The sequence below is a fragment of the Dendrobates tinctorius genome, unplaced genomic scaffold, assembly GCF_039654945.1.
Source record: "Dendrobates tinctorius isolate UK_male_01 unplaced genomic scaffold, ASM3965494v1 ptg000203l, whole genome shotgun sequence".
Lineage (NCBI taxonomy): Eukaryota > Metazoa > Chordata > Amphibia > Anura > Dendrobatidae > Dendrobates > Dendrobates tinctorius.
Window position 1 is genome coordinate 27,998,326 of NW_027361870.1, and position 17,783 is coordinate 28,016,108.

At 47.9% G+C, this 17,783-nt stretch overlaps 1 protein-coding gene across 2 annotated transcripts in view; it reads left to right on the forward strand.

Annotated features, from left to right (window-relative positions):
* The window catches only part of PSME4 (proteasome activator subunit 4), a 219,507-nt gene that overhangs the window by 108,125 nt on the left and 93,599 nt on the right, over positions 1–17,783 (forward strand). For both annotated transcript variants that reach the window (XM_073553924.1, XM_073553925.1), the window contains 5 exons: positions 2,277–2,344; positions 2,511–2,726; positions 10,586–10,743; positions 10,950–11,045; positions 12,780–12,835. In XM_073553924.1, coding sequence (XP_073410025.1) covers positions 2,277–2,344; positions 2,511–2,726; positions 10,586–10,743; positions 10,950–11,045; positions 12,780–12,835 — 594 coding nt within the window. The remainder of the gene's footprint in view (positions 1–2,276; positions 2,345–2,510; positions 2,727–10,585; positions 10,744–10,949; positions 11,046–12,779; positions 12,836–17,783) is intronic.

The window sequence follows — 17,783 nt, forward strand, 5'->3', positions numbered from 1 at the left end:
TATCCAGCCATTGGATTCCTCCAATTATCTTTCTGAATCCCTTAAAATCTGCCTTTCTGAAATCTAACCTTGACGTCTGAGTCTTCACAGGTCTTCCGCCTCTAGTTATCCAAAATTCTAAAATAGCATGGTCGCTACCTCCTAGGGTTCCAGCCACTTTTACCTCCTCAACCATTTCCTCCCTGTTTATAAGGATTAGATCCAAGGTAGCAGTTCCCCTTGTTTTCTCCCCTACCTTTTGGAAGATAAAGTTGTCAGCAAGAGAGGATAAGAATTTCCTTGACCTGTTAGTTTTGCCTGAGAGAGATTCCCAACAAATGTCTGGATAGTTGAAATCTCCCATGACAACTATGTCATATTTTTTGGAGAACTTGGCCATTTGATGCATAAAGAGTTCATCCATATCTTCAGCTTGCACAGGCGGCCTGTAGTAAATGCCTACAATGGTGTCCTTTCCATTGTTCTGTCCTTGTATTCTTACCCAAACAGTTTCCACAGAACTCCCAGTCTCTGAAGCTTCAATCTCTGTGCAGATATACGCGTTTCTAACATACAATGCAACACCCCCTCCTCGTTTATCAAGTCTGTTTCTTGCAAATAAGTTGTATCCTTCTAGTCTTGTATTCCAATCATGTGTATCGTCCCACCAAGTTTCAGTGATTCCAATGACATCATATTTCTTTTCCTGTGTTAGTAGTTCCAATTCTCCTTGTTTGTTGCCCATGCTTTGTGCATTAGTATAGAAACATTTTAGTTTGTGATTGGTTTCTCTTTCTCCAATATTTTTATTAATTAGATTCTTTCGTCTTTGTTCTTCCTTTCCACTTCTATTAGCAGAGTTCTCAATAGCATTTGTCAGGTGTATGGCTTTTTCTGGTCTTTTGCTTCCCTTCCCATGTTGTTCTAGTTTAAAGCTCTCCTTACAAGTGTAGCAAGGCGACTTCCAAATACATGCTTTCCAGTCTTCGTAAGGTGCACCCCATCTCTAGCAAGTAGTCCATCGTATAAGTAGTTCACTCCGTGATCCAGAAATCCAAATCGTTGCTGACGGCACCATCGACGTAGCCAGTTGTTCACCTGCAGAATCTTATTCCACCTCCTTGTTCCATGGCCATCCACTGGGAGGATGGAAGAGAAGACCACCTGCGCTCCCAGTTCTTTCACTTTCTTGCCTAAGTCTTCAAAGTCTCTGCAGATGGTTTCCAGGTCGTTTCTTGCGGTGTCATTTGTCCCCACATGTAGTAGCAGGAATGGGTAGTCATCTGTAGGTCTGAAGAGTCCTGATATCCTGTCAGACACATCTTTAATTTTTGCACCTGGAAGACAGCACATTTCTCTTGAAGTTATATCCGGTCTGCAGATAGCGGCCTCTGTTCCTCTCAACAGGGAATCCCCCATGACCACCACTCTCCGTTTCTTCTTCACAACATTTTTCTTTCTCCATCCAGGAGGACTCTGAAGGCGTACAAGGTTGCTGTTTGTTGGCAAAGTCTTATCCTGATGTATTTCTTCATCATTTTCCTGCGTGAGAGCCTGGTACTGGTTCCTGAGCAGTATGGGTGCTGACTGCCTCCTGATCCTCCTGCTTCTCTGGGTCACATGTCTCCATTCCTCTGTTTCTTCAGGTGCACTTCGAATTTCTTCTCTTTCTGTAACATGAAGAGATAATTCTGCTCTGTCCAAGAACTCTTCACCTTCCTTAATGATCTTCAACGTAGCCAACCTCTCTTCGAGATTTTGCAACTTTTCCTCCAACAGGGACACAAGCTTGCATTTGTGGCATGTGAAGTTTGGCTTTTCCACTGGTAAGTCTGTGAACATGTAGCAAGAAATGCAGCTCACCAAATGGCTCCTGGCCTCTTCCATCTTGAGATTTCTTAAAAACGATGAAAGATGATCCAAAATTCCGGTTTTTCCGATTTCCTCTTTTCAGCTGCAACGGCCAAAACCCAGTGATCGTTGAGCTCGCGGAGACTCTTCACTTATCCCCGAAGGCACTGGGAATATGCAAATGATCTCCTCAAGACTCTTCCCCTGGTTTTCCGATTTCCTCTTTTCAGCTGCAAATACACATGGGTACATAGTATTTGGTGTCTTACTTTTTGCAGACCAACATGTAACACAGGCAATAACCAATTGTTTTTACAAGGCATGTTGCTGGGGAATTTAGATTGTGAGCCCCAGTGGGGACAGTCATGATGTAAAGTGCTGTGGAATATGATGATAAACAAATGCATGAATGTCAATTCAGTCTTGTGTGTGTTACTTTTCCTTAGATGACGATGTCCTCCATGAGGAAGAATTGGACAAAGAGCTTCTCTGGAACTTACAGCTCCTTTCCGAGGTAATTTAATAAATCCGCGTTTTAACTTTATCTTGCACCAATGAGGACAAGCTTTTCTGAAACGGCTAGACAGTGTATGCGTTACATGTAGTTCATGTTATACCCGATCAGTTTTCATTTAGTTGTGTTGCCAGCTTTTAATCATCTTTTTATTACTTTTTAACAGATAACCAGAGTGGATGGGGAGAAGTTGCTTCCCTACAAAGATCAGCTTGTGACGATTCTCCAGCAGACCTTACACTTCACTTGTAAACAGGGTTATAGTCTGTCTTGTAACCTGCTGCACCATCTCTTGAGATCCAGCACACTCATCTACCCCACAGAGTACTGCAGTATACCTGGTGGATTTAATAAGCCGCTTTCTGAATATTTCCCAATTCAGGCAAGTATCTGCAGATTTTAGGGAAGCTGTCCATTTTATTGAGAACAACCAATTCTATATTGACTTTCCATGGGACCGTTGGATAAGCTTTGATTTCCAGGAACAGAGATCCTTTTGATGGATAACTTTTGGGCGTGAACTCTTTTGCAGAGGAACAAATATGCCCTTTTTTTGGCTTTTTTTCCCCTGGTCCAATTAGGAAAAGTGAATGCAGGACATAGTTATATTAAAAGGATTTTTTTTAACTTGCAAAGTGTAAAAACAAGCAACTTTGCAGTTTACTTTTTATTAAAGATTTTTTGTTCTCAAAAATGGCGGCATTTTTGTTTGTGTAGTTAGTGCTCGTAATCTAGATTACCAGCCGTTGCATCAGTCTATTAGAGGTAGTTGGTCTCCTAGGCAAGCAGTGTGTGCTTACAAGTTCTTTGCTTTAGAGCTTGTAAATGCTGGCCAGATCACTGTAACCGACTAGCCTCTGTCCTTGCTCTCGGACGATGTTGCAGAAACAAAGCTGTCTGTGCTTGCAGCATTGGCATCATGTGCACATTTTAGGCCAGCAGCTGATCCGAACTATCGCTCGGAAGCACCCAGCAAGCAGGAAGACTAGGAGGCATGGGAGCAGGTGCACTCCTGAAGATGATGGTTGAGAATAACATTTTAAATGCTGCTGTTTGCCTCTCTCAGAGCACCACTGCATGTTTTTTTTCTTTTTTTCCTACACCTCATTGGGGGACACAGGACCATGGGTGTTATGCTGCTGCCACTAGGAGGACACTAAGTGAAAAACAGAAAGGTTAACTCCTCCTCTGCAGTATGCACCCGCAGACTGGCTGAGATTGAACCAGTTATTGCTTAGTGTCTGTAGGAGGCACTTGGGTCTGGCTTCAGACCCAAACGTTTTTATTTTCTTTTTTAATTTTTTTTCTGTAAATTTTTATTTTTTAATTAACGGAGTGATGGGGGCAACTGATCCTTTCTAAGACCCGATCTCCCCCGAACCATCAGCAGACGAGAACGCGGAGTTTACCTCCCCGTACCCTCTCCTGCGACGAAGGGGTCATGCCTGGGCTCACTTAGAGGCAACGGTTCCTGCACGGTCCTGATTTCCCCACATCAGCAAGAGGCGAACAGTGGCTCACCTTCGTGTTTCCTCCCCTCGGAGCCAGGTATATTTTTGAACAAGGCCCCCATGTAATGGCGTCCTGCAACCCCACTACCTCACGGATCAGAGGATACAGGCGGCAGCCTCTCCATCCCCCTATCTAAAGGGAGGAACGATTAAGGATTATATCTTTAATGGCAGCGCAACTCCGGCTCTGCTACATCACTTCCGTGAGTATGACGGGGAGCGCTGATCCCAGATAGCAGGCAGCGCAAGAGGCAGTCGGTCTCGGTCCCTGGGGAGGAGAGGGAGCGATAATCTGGTGCCCAGCGGTGCTTATTCCGGTGTCTGGCCGCGGACCCCCCCCCCCCCCGGCACGCATTGCCGGCGGCCGTCAGAAATTTAGCTCCTGGCTTCTAGCAGTTACGTAGCTCTGCCCACCGCGAGTGTGCTCACCCACGTTCCAGGCGCTTCTGTCTCGGGGACTGTTTTTTGCACTCAGCCTGTTTACTGACAAGCTGAGGGGGGCATTAATTGGCAGCGCTGACGGTAGTGCTGGAAGGAGCAAGCCAGTTTAGGCAAGGATCGCAAAGAGCGCTCTTCTACCCTGGGGACACAAGAACAGGCCCTGGGTAAGCTGTACTGCGCCTCAGCAGGTGACATTAACCCCTTCTCTGCAGGTGCTATACGCTTTCTCTGCAGTCTGCGGCTCATATCCTGCCTATTGCCTCTATGGGTACACTGTGTCTCTAGACCAATAAAGACACTGTGTTTTTCTTACAGCCTTGCTCCAGGCCCACAATACTCCATTATACATGGATTGTGATGCAGAATCTGCCCAAAAGCCAACCGCCGCCACCTAGTCTAGTCCTTCTGAGTGGGCTGCGTCCCTGTCACCGTCTATGGATTCCATGGCCGAAGCAATACACTCCCTCCGGGGCTTCTCTTTAAGTCAGGACGTCTTTTTTTTTTTTTTTTTTTTTTTTGTCGACCATGGAGGGTTCTGGAGAAAAAAAACTGTCAACAGGTTTGCTAGAAAATGGACTCCTGACGCGTCCCGCGATCATGCTCGCGCTTCGGCGTCTGCAAGCTCCATCTCTCATGTCCCCCTCCTGATGTTAGCAGTGAGTATGAGGGTATGTGCACACTTTGCGGTTTCTGCTGCGTTTCCGCAGCGTTTTTGGCTCTGCAGAAGCGCTGCAGATTCTGCTGCGTTGTACAGTACCTTTATTTCCTATGGAAATAAAAAAAAGCTGTGCACATGCTGCGGTTTTTTCCCGCGCGGTTTTGCTGCGGTTTTCAAAACGCAGCATGTCAATTGTTTGGTGCAGAAACGCTGCAGTTTTACACCTCATCCATTATGAGGTGAAAACCGCAGAAAAAAACGCAGATAAACCGCAGCACTTTGTCCTGCGGATTTCCTGCGGTTTTCTCTACAAAATCCGCAGAGACAAAAAACTATGTGTGCACATACCCTGACTCTGAATGCAAGTCTGACACGTCATTAGCACATGATCCCTCGATTTGTCAAGAGATGCTTGATTCCCTTATAGGGTCGATCAACAAGACACTGAGGGTGGACGAGGAAAATATTTTTGCTCCGGAAAACACAATGTCCTTTAGAAGACTACACGTGTTCACAAGTATTTGCCAATCATACTGAGTTTAAGGAGCATTGTCTGGAGACATAGGGACTGGCCAGATTCGCAGGTCAACAGCCTATAGAGTCTAAATAGCCTTTTGCTCAGATCTCATGTAGGTTTGGCTACAGTCCCCTTCGGTGACCCCCTGTATCGTGTCTTTCATCCAAAACGCTCCTATCCGTATCTGACGGTTCCTCAGTCAGAAACCTCACTGTCCGTCAAATTGACTACCTTGTTAGCTCAGTCTAGAGGTCTCCGGAGCGGTGCTCTCCCATCTTTCGCCGCGACGTGGGCTAAGTATATGGTCGCTTGGGCAGAGGTGTTTACCAGGCCGGGGAGCCAACCATTCAGGATAGCAATCTTTTCCCGGAAGCAGCAACCTCGCTAGTCAGCTCAGGCAGGGGATTTTTGTAATTAATGCTTCTTTAGAGGCGTCCAATTAAGCTGCACAGGCAGCTGCCGATGCAATCTCCATCAGAAGGACCCTAGGGCTCCAAGATTGGCGAGCTGATTCCGCTTCCAAGAGATCGTTACTCTCTCTGCCCTACCAGACTGGTCGCTTATTTGTAGACAAACTGGACCAGCTCATATCTTATGCTACCAGAGGGAACAGTAAATCCCTTCCTCAACAAAGGCCGCATAGCTGTATCGGAATCAACAATTCCAGTCGGTCCTCTACAACAGGGTTCCCCAACTCCAGTTCTCAAGGCCCACCAACAGGTCATGTTTTCAGGATTTCCTTAGCATTGCCCAGGTGATAATTGCATCACCTGTACAATACGAGGGAAATCCTGAAACATGACCTGTTGGTGAGCCTTGAGGACTGGAGTTTGGGAACCCTGCTCTACAACCTTCTCTTCTGAATCTGGATTGTCCCTGCGTGGAAACAGAGGTTCCCTGGTCTCATACAGCCCTAACCGCTCCTGGAAATCTAGGCCAAGAATGTCTGAGGCTAAGGGAGCCAGATCCCTTAAATCCTCTACACAATGACACGTTGCGGCATCCGACGGGCACCGACAAATTAGGCGAACGTTTACTTTCGTCCGTCATGCCTACTCTTGGTCGTCCACGACCAGTGGGTCAGACAGCTGGGGTCCTCCAGATAAAAACTAGGGCCTTCTTCCTCTTCCCTGACAGCGGTCCATACTGGACCTAATGCTGTTAAACACGTTTTGTCTAGGTACGGCACCAATGCTGTTAGACACGTTATGTCTCGATACGACGTTTCAGAATGGAATCTCTCCGCCGCCTCTGTGTAAAAAGGGGAGGTTTTTTTTGGCGTCCATCAGCATCAAGGATGTTTATCTTCACATCTCAATCTTTCCTCCCCCATCAACAGTTTCCTACGCTTCGCAGTTCACGGGGGAACATTTCCAGCTCGTTGCTTTGCCCTTCAGCCTCGCCATCAGGGCCATGGCTGCTGTCATAGCCATTCTTCCCGCTCGGGGAGTGGTGGTACTTTCGCATCTGGAGGACCCATTGCTCAAGGGGCCCGTCCCTTCCAAACTGCGAAGGGTCAGTAAGTATCACGGTGCATACACCGTCTCGCCTGGGCTGGGAAAAATACACTTGATCAGTCTTCTCCAGTACTGGCTCAGCAGTTTTCCTTCTTGGAAATGGTCTGGGACACTTCCCACGGATTGGTCATTCTCCCTCCAGAAAAGGCCTTTGCCTTACAAAAGGAAGCACAGATTATTTCCCGTTCAATTCCTCCCTCCATATGGTTCTTCATGAGGATTCATGGAAAAATTGTAGCGGCTCCGTTCGCACAGTTCCATCTGTCCTTTGCAACATGCGCTGTTTGCTTGAGACAGGAACCCGTTCTCGCCCGTCGGTTCCGTCTGTTTCTGCGAGTCAGACAGACCCTCAAGTGGTGGACGCTGAAGTCCTCTTTTAACCAAGATTGGTTAGTGGACCATTGACGCCAGTCTTCTTGGCCAGGGTGCAGTCTTTTTCGCCACCACACGGCAAAGGGGCATTGGTCCATTCGAGTGTCTCTTCTCTCAATCAACTTTTTGGAGATACGAGCGACAAGGCTGGCCTACTCAGTTTTCATAATCTCCTCTCAGGTCACCCATTCAGGATCCAATACGATAACGCCACGGCTGTGGCGTGTATAAACTGTCAGGGGTGTACCCGCAGCTAGTCGGCCAGGCACAAAGTGAGTCACAGCCTCCGTTTGGCCGAGAGCAACCATTCGGCCATCTTGGCGACTTACATCCTGGGCATAGTGAATTGTGCGGTGGACTTTTCTCAGTCACCAGAGCCTTGCCTCGGGAGAATGGTCTCTTCATCTGGGAGTCTTTCAGCAGATTTGTCGACGCTGGGGGACTAAACAACAAGGTTCCCCTGTGCATTGCCCGATCACAAGATCCATGTGCCATCGGAGCAGCCGCTCTGGTTCTGCTGTGGCATAGGTTTACGCTCCCGTACATATTTCCCACTCTTCTTTTCCTCCCATAGGTCATCAAGAACACTGGGGAAAAAGGGGGGTACCAGTGTTCCTAGTTGTGCCGCACTAGTTCAACTTGTCGCCGATGTTCCCTGCCGTCTACTAGATCTCATGGATCTACTTTTGCAGGGTTACCACCAGAACTACGGGGCCCTGTCTTGATGGCGGAGTCATTGAATCCTGGCTTTTACCCCAAGCTAGATCCTCTCATTCTGTATTCTCCACCATGATTAGTGCTAGGCAACCCGCGTCCATGCAGATTCCTCATTACACCTGGAGAACCTTCTTCTCATGGAGCAAGGCCCATAGATGATCTCCTCTGGTGTTCTCCATTCCTTACATCTTGGTATTCCTGCAATCTGAATTAGTCGGGTCTTGCACTTAGTTTGCTCAAAGGACAGTTTTCAGTCTTGTCAGTTCTATTCCAACGCAAGATTACCAGCAGGTTACAGGGAAAGCCAATCAGGTAGTTTCCCGTGTGGCACCTCCCTATAAAGTACTGTTGGAATTATGGGATCTTTAAATTGGTCCTTGGAGTTCTACGGGAACTCCCTTTCGAACCACTACAGGATCTGCCACTAACTTTTCTTCCTTGGAAAGTGTTTTTTCTCGTAGTGGAAATTACTTCACTCAGACGAGTCTGAGTTGGCGGCTCTATCCTGCCAACCTCCTTTCCTGATTTTTCAGCAAGACAAGGCAAATTTGAGGACGTCGCCATCTTTTCTGTCAAAAGTTGTTTCTTCTTTTTATCTTCATGAGGACATCGTTTTGCCTTCATTCTGTCCGGCACCAGTCCATCGTATCGAGAGACCTCTATACACTCTGGATGTGTGGTTAGGGCTCTTAGACGGTACATCTCGCGGACATCTTCCTTGCTCAAGTCAGATGTCCTGTTTGTGCTTCCAGAGGGGCATAGGAAAGCTTTAGCTGCTTCAAATGCCACACTAGCCGAGTGGATTCGCTCGGCTATTCAGGACCCCTACTGTGTCTGGCACACCTGTCCCATTAGGGATTAAGGTGTATTCTACTCGGTCAGTGGACGTCTCTTGGGTCATTCGACACCGGCGTCAGCAGAATAGGCCTGCAAAGCTGCGACTGGGTCCAGCTTGCATACTTTTACAAAACTCTATCACATACATTTTCAGGTCTCAGCAGATGCAGCTCTTGGCAGGCGCATTCTGCAACTGGCAGTACCACATCTGTAAGCCAGTGGTACATGGGGTTTTAGCAGTTGTGTTGCTCCCCACGCAGGGACTGCTTTAGGACATCCCATGGCGTCCGGGGCTAGCAGCGGATACTGCGTCCAGGTCCATACACCCAGGCACTACACCTGCACGTGTTCATGTAACCTTATCTACTGATACAAGACTGTTAAAGCGCCTCGGGCATTACCCTCTTAGGATTATAAGAAATGTATTTTTCTCTAACAATTGGTTCAAGTATCAACAGATATTAACCCATACCCACCAGGCATAAACTCTTACAGGCATAAAGCCCCTAGAGACTTGAGCTCCATTGCCTGTTCCAATTTCTCCCGGATTCACCAGAGCACTACACGTGTTATAGACAGTTGGTCATTGCGGTATCCTCCAAAATCACTGCCTTGTAATAGGATCTTATATAATTCTCCACTTTTAACTTCATCATCTGCTGCCGTCGGCAGACTGACGAAGGCCAATTGTAGGCCGAAACGTCCTTTGTGACTGCCACAATAAAAACTTATTTTCAAAAAGGATCATTCAGTTGAGTGCCAAGTTACTTTATAATGCTCCCCACGCAGGGACTGCTTTAGGACATCCCATGGTCCTGTGTCCCCCAATGAGGCGTAGGAGAAATAGGGATTTTTGTGTACTCACCGTAAAAATCCTTTTCTCCGAACCAATCATTGGGGGACACAGCACCCACACTGATAGCCTATTGGCTTATTGTTTCGTTCTTAGTTTTGACATAATGTATGGTTATTATTTGCTTAAAGCTCCTACTGCTTTGTTACCGAACTGGTTCAATTTCAGCCAGTGGGTGGGTCTATACTGCAGAAGAGGAGTAAACCTTTCTGTTTTTCACTTGGTGTCCTCCTAGTGGCAGCAGCATAACACCCATGGTCCTGTGTCCCCCAATGATTGGCTCAGAGAAAAGGATTTTACGGTGAGTACACAAAAATCCCTATTTTTTTTTTTTTTTGTTTCACTGCCGGAATGATATCACTAATCTATGTTCCCTGCCCTTGGTAATATTCTTACCAGCCACCATCTGTGCTCTTCCCAGCACCGCTCTGGTTCCGTTTCGCCAGGTCTTGATGACAGTAAATCTGATCTAATGGTCACAAGCTCTCAACATTAGTCTGAGAACCTCTGATAGACTAACAGTGAGAAGTTACCAACCATCGGCAGCCCAGAAAACACTGTAGTGACGACCAGACTGGCGCTGAGAACAGCAGAAAAATGCTTATGGTATTAATGGCAGGAAACTTATATTAGTGATACCACTCTAGGTGTGAAAGGAAAAAAAAAAAAAAAACTACCGGCGTGGTGCTTTAAATGGAAGTCGGAAGAGATCTCAAACCCTCTTATTACAACTTCTTGGTGCCTTGATCGCTAATTAAACTTTTCTGTAACAGATGCAGTACAATTAAATATAATTTGATACGTACTTGTTTTATAAGGACTGGGGCAAGGCTGGAGACTTGTGGAATCTCAACATCAAGTGGCACGTTCCATCACCAGCGGAGATTGACTTTGCTTACTACCTGCTGGACAACTTTTTACGGCCAGAATTGGAAAAATTAAATCATTATGGGAGTGGAGAGCTTGAGATGTCAAGGTAAATTTATAATCTCATTTATGATCTGTTTGAATTTCCAGGTGATTGTATATTGCAACATTGATACACCAGTATAGCCTTGTCACAAAGTCTGGGCAAACTGATGTGTAATCACCTGTCCTAGAGATGACCGTATATATTGTGCGGTCAATAAAAATATTAATAAAAGGCATATTTAATCATTCTATGTTTTTTGTTTTCATAAGGGATGATGTTCAGCAGTGTCTCACCATTGTCCAGAACTGTCTTACTGGCTCAGGGAACCTTCTTCCTCCTCTGAAAGGGGAGAGAGTATCTCATCTGTAAGTATCTGCCAGGATATCGCTTTAATTCTTTCAGTGGTTTATTGTTCTTGTTTTTCCATGTGTTCATCTCATGATCTTAGATGAATGATAAAATGATCAATTTTGACTGTTATGACTTTTTGGTTATCTATTGTGGTCTGTCATCCAGGTATTGACTCGCTTTGTAAAAGTCCAAATATTGACGTCATGTTGGATTTTTTTTTTTTTGTTGTCAATTAGTCATGAATAACTAAGGGGTATAGGCTATTGCCACTGTCAGGTGATCACTAAGAAAGAAATGTGTTTGCTCTTCCACAGATTTTCTGGAAGCATTAATTCATAGCGCAGTTTCCTTTTTAGAGGTTGCCTTATCACAGATAACCCATTTATTGTGAGCCACAAATCTCTGTGATGAAACCCCTGACAAACAGCTGATTGTGCCTGGACCAATTTCCGTGGGCTGATCATTTTATTTCCCCCCAAAATACCTGATCTCTGCTCTGGCACATGCTGTGGGGGGTCTTTAGTGTCACAGCAGACCATAGCTATGGTAATAAGAGGGATGTCCTCTTTATGTTGCTCTGTGCATGGTGAAATGTGATTTTGGGACTTTCTGCCAAAATCTTTTGACCAATCTGCCTGTTTCCATTTTATAGCTATTGCCAGATTCAGATAATGGCAAAACACACTCAACTCCTGGAAGCGTGTTGACTTTTGGGACAAAAAAAGACTAAATGACAAATACAGCTCTGCTTGTTTCATTATGTATACGGTAACGCAAAAGTACACACCCTGATCTTGCTATCAAGCATACAATTTTATGCCGTGAAATAAGTAAGACGCCATCTACTGTATATATGATTTATATTTGTTCGTGGTAACAGGTAGATGACGTCATTGAAAAAGATATACCAAGAAAGACCAGCTCTGCTCGAATGTATATGAGACCAGAACAGTGCTTTAGAGAGAGAATATAGTATATATAGAGTCACACATAGTATGTTGCATAACTATGAATTATCAGATATAAATAAAAGTAAAAAATGGCATCTATAGCTACTCAACAGCCAATTCAGGCCTTGAGTACAGAGATCTTGTATTTGTCTCATCTAAAGTATCTATTACAGGGAACCTGTTGGGTGGATCAAGCCTCCTTAGCCTTCTATATGGGCATGTAGGTGATAGGAAGCTGGGTAGTGATGCCTTGATATCTGCCATCCAATGTCTTATTCCAGAGAACCCTTGTATGTCTTAATGTTGCTTAAATAATCTGTTAAGATCTATGGACCATACGTAGATCTTTCCAAAAATCTGCCTCTAGGGCTTATGTTAACTGGAAGGGGTTTTCCCAGTGTGACACATGTAATGACTGACAGTCTGCTCTCCTGACCTATATGTCCTTCTGGTAACGCCTCCTATCATGTCAAACAATCTCTGGAGGCAGATTCTCAGGGAGATCCATGTCTGACCTATAGATCTTAACAGCTCATTTGCATATTAAGAAAAATGTGGGTTTCTTTGGAGTAAGACATCGGATGGCAGATATCTTGAAATCATTATTCAGCTTCCTATGACATACGTGCCCATATAGATGGCTAAGGAGGATTGATGCTATTAACAGTTTCCCTTTAATCACCAAAATCTTCATCTTCTCAACTAATATGTAACCTTCAAGTGTTGTTTCTTCATACATAGTTTTATATATGAGGGATGTGGACTCTATGTTCCTTTTAATTGCATGGTGTTTTCCAGGGTAACAAGCTTGGTGTCTTTGGATGAAACAAAACTTTTTACCGGCATTGACCATGGTGAGTTCTGTTCCTATTTCAGCTTTTTCATTCATCTGTAATATACAGGTTGAATGTCGTCGACTATTTATACTATTTTTTTCATAGAATTTGCATCTGTATAAAGAATAATGTAAAGCGTGTAAGTGAGCAATTGTAGGCAAGTGAAGACTTTCTGAAAACTTAAATGTACAATGTTTTTTATAGAGGTTGGAATTCAGTTTTGTTTTTTTTTTTTTCTTTACTCTGTCGCCTCATTGGGGGACACAGAACCATGGGTGTTATGCTGCTGTCCACTAGGAGGCGACACCATGCATAATCTGAAAAAGATTAACTATGGCTCCTCCTCTGCAGTATACACCCCTGGACGGCGTCGGCCTTCTCCAGTTTTTGCTTCGTGTCGCAAGGAGGCACACCTAAAGAATTTTTTTTTTTTTTTTCACTCCGTTTTTTTTCCCGGATGACAGATGAAGAAAAGGGGGTCTCCTGTGAGACTCCCGGCATGGCTCCTTCCTCGGCCCCCTATTATGGGGTGCCCGGTTGAAGTAGAGATGGCCGTTCCCCATGTTGCTCCTTCCCCGGTCCTGCGGGTGCTGGCTCGAAGTTGAGACCCCCCTCCTTCCTCAATTCCTTTTGGTCTTGGGTCGAGGCGAGGAAAAAGCCCCCCTGATGGTGACAGCAGCACCCTCCCTAATCCCCCTCTGGGGGTATTAGGTTGAGACGCCTCAGGTAGGGCCTGTACTTCGGTAATCGGCAGCTCACTGTATCCAGGGACCACAGCCCAGCTGCGGACTCCTGTCGGGGCCGGGGGAGAGTGCGGGCAGGCATGGCACGTACAGAGACAGGGCTCCCTGCGCCCCTGTCTCTGCGGCAGCACCAGCTCCATAGCGCCTCAGGGGGACCCATCTCAGGGCCCCGCTTCCGATTGTGGCCCCACCGCTAGCCTGCCTTCCAATCCGGGGAGGTCCGGTTAAGATCCGACCCCCTCTCAGACTACCGTGCCGGCCTGGAGCCCTTTCTGGGCATCGATATCTAATTTAGGCCGCGGCTTCAGCCCAGCTTAGGTCGCCGCCTCCTCTCCGCCCCCCGGCCCGCCCCTCGGATGACAAATATGACACTCTACAGTGTCATAGAAGGGGCGGATTGAGGCAGAAAGGGCGCGTTTTTACACATCTCTGTGCGCTCTTTCTCAGCTCTCAGCCCCCCCCTTCTCCCTCCTCATCCTCTCGGCGGCCATTTCTGATGCAGGCATCAGCAGAGCACCACGCCAGCCAGTCCCCAGGGGGCACAGGGCTGTGGATCTTCTGCGCTGGACCTAGGGGCACACTGGTGGGGTAAGATCACAGCTCGGGTTTTTGTGCTCTGCTGTGAATCCGGATTCCCTATGAGGCTCTCCCATAAGTTTCCCCTGCATATCCACCCCTGTAGGGCTCTCCCATAGCCTGCCCTTCCACGCTCTGCGCACTATGCTGGACTCAAGGTCCAAGAGAACCAGGCAGGACTGCTTTTATGCATTCTGCACAGCCTGCAAAACCACTCTCCCCAGTGGCAGCACGTACCCCCACTGTCGGGACTGTATCCAGAATACTGGGTCAGAACCCCAAGAGGATCCTACCAATGCTTCAGCGGAAGCCACCGTGCCAGAATGGGCTACCCAGATGTCGCAGTCTGACGCAGTCCATAGATAACCTAACCTCCACATTACTCCAGGCTCTGCAGGGTGATGTCTCAGCTATGAACGTTACCCAGCAAAGGGACAGCTCCACTCAGGGACTGGCCGTTTCTGGCTCTCCCAGACGTAAGCGGACCCACACGTTGCGTTCCTCTGCGTCATCCCATAGCCCACGGTCATCCCCCTCTAGGGAGAGACACCGTAGTTCCAGGTCACCTAGATCGTCCCCTACCAGAGACAGACTACGCACATCTCCACAGCGACCCCCGACTACAGGAGACCTCCGCCCCAGCTCTCCCACCAGGGAACGCCTCAGCGATACGCAGGATTCGGAAGGCATCTGTGACTCCGACTCAGACAATGAAACGGAGAGGTCTCCGGTCCCTTGTCCCCCTAGCAATTCAGCGCTAGTTGAGGACATAATCTCTTCCATCCATCGGGTGCTGGACATTTCCGATCTAACCCCGGAAGCCCCAGAACATAAGATTTGCTTCGAAGGTCATCTGAAACCACCTAAGTTCTTCTCTAACCACCCGGAATTTCAGGCGATCCTTACCAAGCAGTTTTTGCAGCCTGAGAGGAAATTCACCAATCGCAAATATTTGGAGGCTAGGTACCCCTTCCCACAAAAGGACACCAAGGAGTGGACATATCCGCCCGAAGTGGATCCCCCAGTCTCTAGGCTAGCAGCACAGACCCTCCTCTCACTGCTAGATAGCTCAACCCTCAGGGACGCAGCAGGCCGGCAGGTAGAACGCATGGCTCGTTCAGTTTTCGAAGCGGCAGAGGCCTCCCTGGCCCCCGCGTTCGCTTCAGTTTGGGCGGCCAAGGCCATTCTGGCTTGGGCCAAAAAATTGCAAGGTGGCCTCCAAGCGTCAAATCCTGAGCTGTCGGACCCAGTGGTTCAAATAGCAGTGGTAGCAGTTTACATGCTTCATGCTGCCCTGGATTCCGCAAGAGGTGTAGCGGGGATAGCAGCAAACGCCATAACAATTCGGCGTATCCTCTGGCTGCGGGAATGGAAAGCGGATGCGGCCTCAAAGAAGTCCCTCACGCATCTCCCATACCTCAGTGGACTGCTTTTCGGTGAAAAGTTGGCCACAATGATATCCAACGCCACTGGGGGTAAGAGTACCTCTCTCCCTCAACTAAAATCTAAGCGCACGTTTAAACGGCGTAATCAAACACGATTCCGATCCTTTCGGAATTCTTCGGGCTGGTCCGTCTTGCGCCCAGCACAAAATCGTAACCGCTCTCCACGCAGGGACAACCCACGGGCGGCGCAGAGGCCAGACAGGACCTGGCAGTCGAAAGCAGGCCAGGCGAAGCCCAAAGGAGGAAAACCTCAGAATTTCGCCTCATCATGACTCACGAACTCCGAAAGATACCCCACCAGTAGGCGGACGACTTATACTCTTTCAGCAAGTCTGGCTGCCTATTACAGAAGACAGGTGGGTCAGGGAAATAGTGTCTTCCAGATACAAGATAGAGTTCACTTCCAGTCCACCGAACCTGTTCTTCCTCTCTGTTCCACCAAAACCGCCAGACAAGGCTCGTGCCTTCCACCAAAGTGGTCTCCTCTCTCCTTCAAGCAGGAGTCGTAGTGCCGGTACCCGCGACCGAATGCTTCCAAGGGTTCTACTCTAATCTATTCGTAGTTCCTAAGAAAGGAGGCAGCGTCCGGCCCATACTAGACCTAAAACAACTCAACAAATATGTACGGGTTCGTCATTTTTGCATGGAGTCCCTTCGGTCCATCATTGCGTCCATGGAGCAGGGAGAATATCTCGCCTCCATAGACATACAAGACGCATACCTGCATATACCAATTGCTTCTTCCCATCAAAGATTACTCAGGTTCGCGATCAACCAAGACCACTACCAGTTCATAGCTCTCCCGTTCGGACTCGCCACGGCTCTCAGAACGTTTACCAAGATCATGGCAGCCACCATGGACGTTCTACACTCCAGAGGCATAGTAGTCGTTCCATACCTGGACGACCTTCTCATCAAGGCTTCCACCTTCAAGGACTGTGAGATCAGCGTCTCAATCACAATCGACACTGAGTCGCCTGGGCTGGTTAGTCAACTTACAAAAGTCATCGACTACCCCGAGTCAGTCCCTGACCTTCCTGGGGATGCTATTCGACACCTCCTGGGGTCTGGTGCTCCTTCCCAGGGACAAGGCACTGACTCTCCGTCTGGGAGTTTGCATACACCTTCGCGATCTCTCCGGTTTGCCATGAGAGTCCTCGGCAGGATGGCAGCAGCAATGGAGGCCGTACCATTTGCCCAGTTTCACCTCAGGCCTCTTCAACTAGCCATCCTCAGGTCCTGGGACAGGAATCCTTTCTCCCTTGACAGGGAGTTCTGGCTAACATGGTCCACCAGGAGGTCCCTACACTGGTGGTTCAAGCCAACTTCGCTTGCAAGGGGAAAATCCTTTCAGGTCAATGGAAGGTCCTGACCACCGATGCAAGTCTGACAGGTTGGGGTGCGGTGCTCCTACATCACAGGGCACAAGGCAAGTGGTCACCAGTGGAAGCGTCCTTGCCCATCAACATCCTGGAAATTCGGGCCATCCTCCTGGCACTGAGAGCCTTTCATCACTTGCTGGCAGCCTCTCATATCAGGATACAGTCGGACAATGCCACGGCGGTGGCATATGTGAATCACCAAGGCGGAACCCACAGTACCCAGGCGATGAGAGAAGTGGATCATATCCTCCACTGGGCGCAAGACACGAGGTCGGTACTCTCTGTGGTCCACATTCCGGCTGTGGACAACTGGGAAGCCGACTTCCTCAGCAGACAAGGAATAGACTCTGGGGAGTGGTCTCTCCCTACAGAAATTTTTCACCAGATCTGCCATCACTGGGGGACCCCGGACATGGACCTGATGGCATCCCACCTCAATGCCAAGGTCTCTAATTTCATGGCCAGGACACGCGATTCGCGGTCGCTTGGAGCGGATGCCCTGGTTCAGGACTGGACCCAGTTCCAGCTCCTGTACATTTTTCTACCCCTCCCCCTGATCTCCAGAGTCGTGAGGAAGATCAAACAAGAGGGAGTTCCAACCATCCTGATCGCGCCGGACTGGCCCAGACGTACATGGTACGCCGACATCGTACAACTTACAGCAGACGCCCCCTGGCGTCTCCCCGACCGTCACGACTTTGTCACAAGGTCCGTTCTACCGTCAGAACTCGGGCTCTCAATTTGACGGCGTGGCCCTTGAGACCTGGGTTCTAAGCCAGGCAGGGCTCTCACCGGACGTCTTTACGACCAGGATCACGGC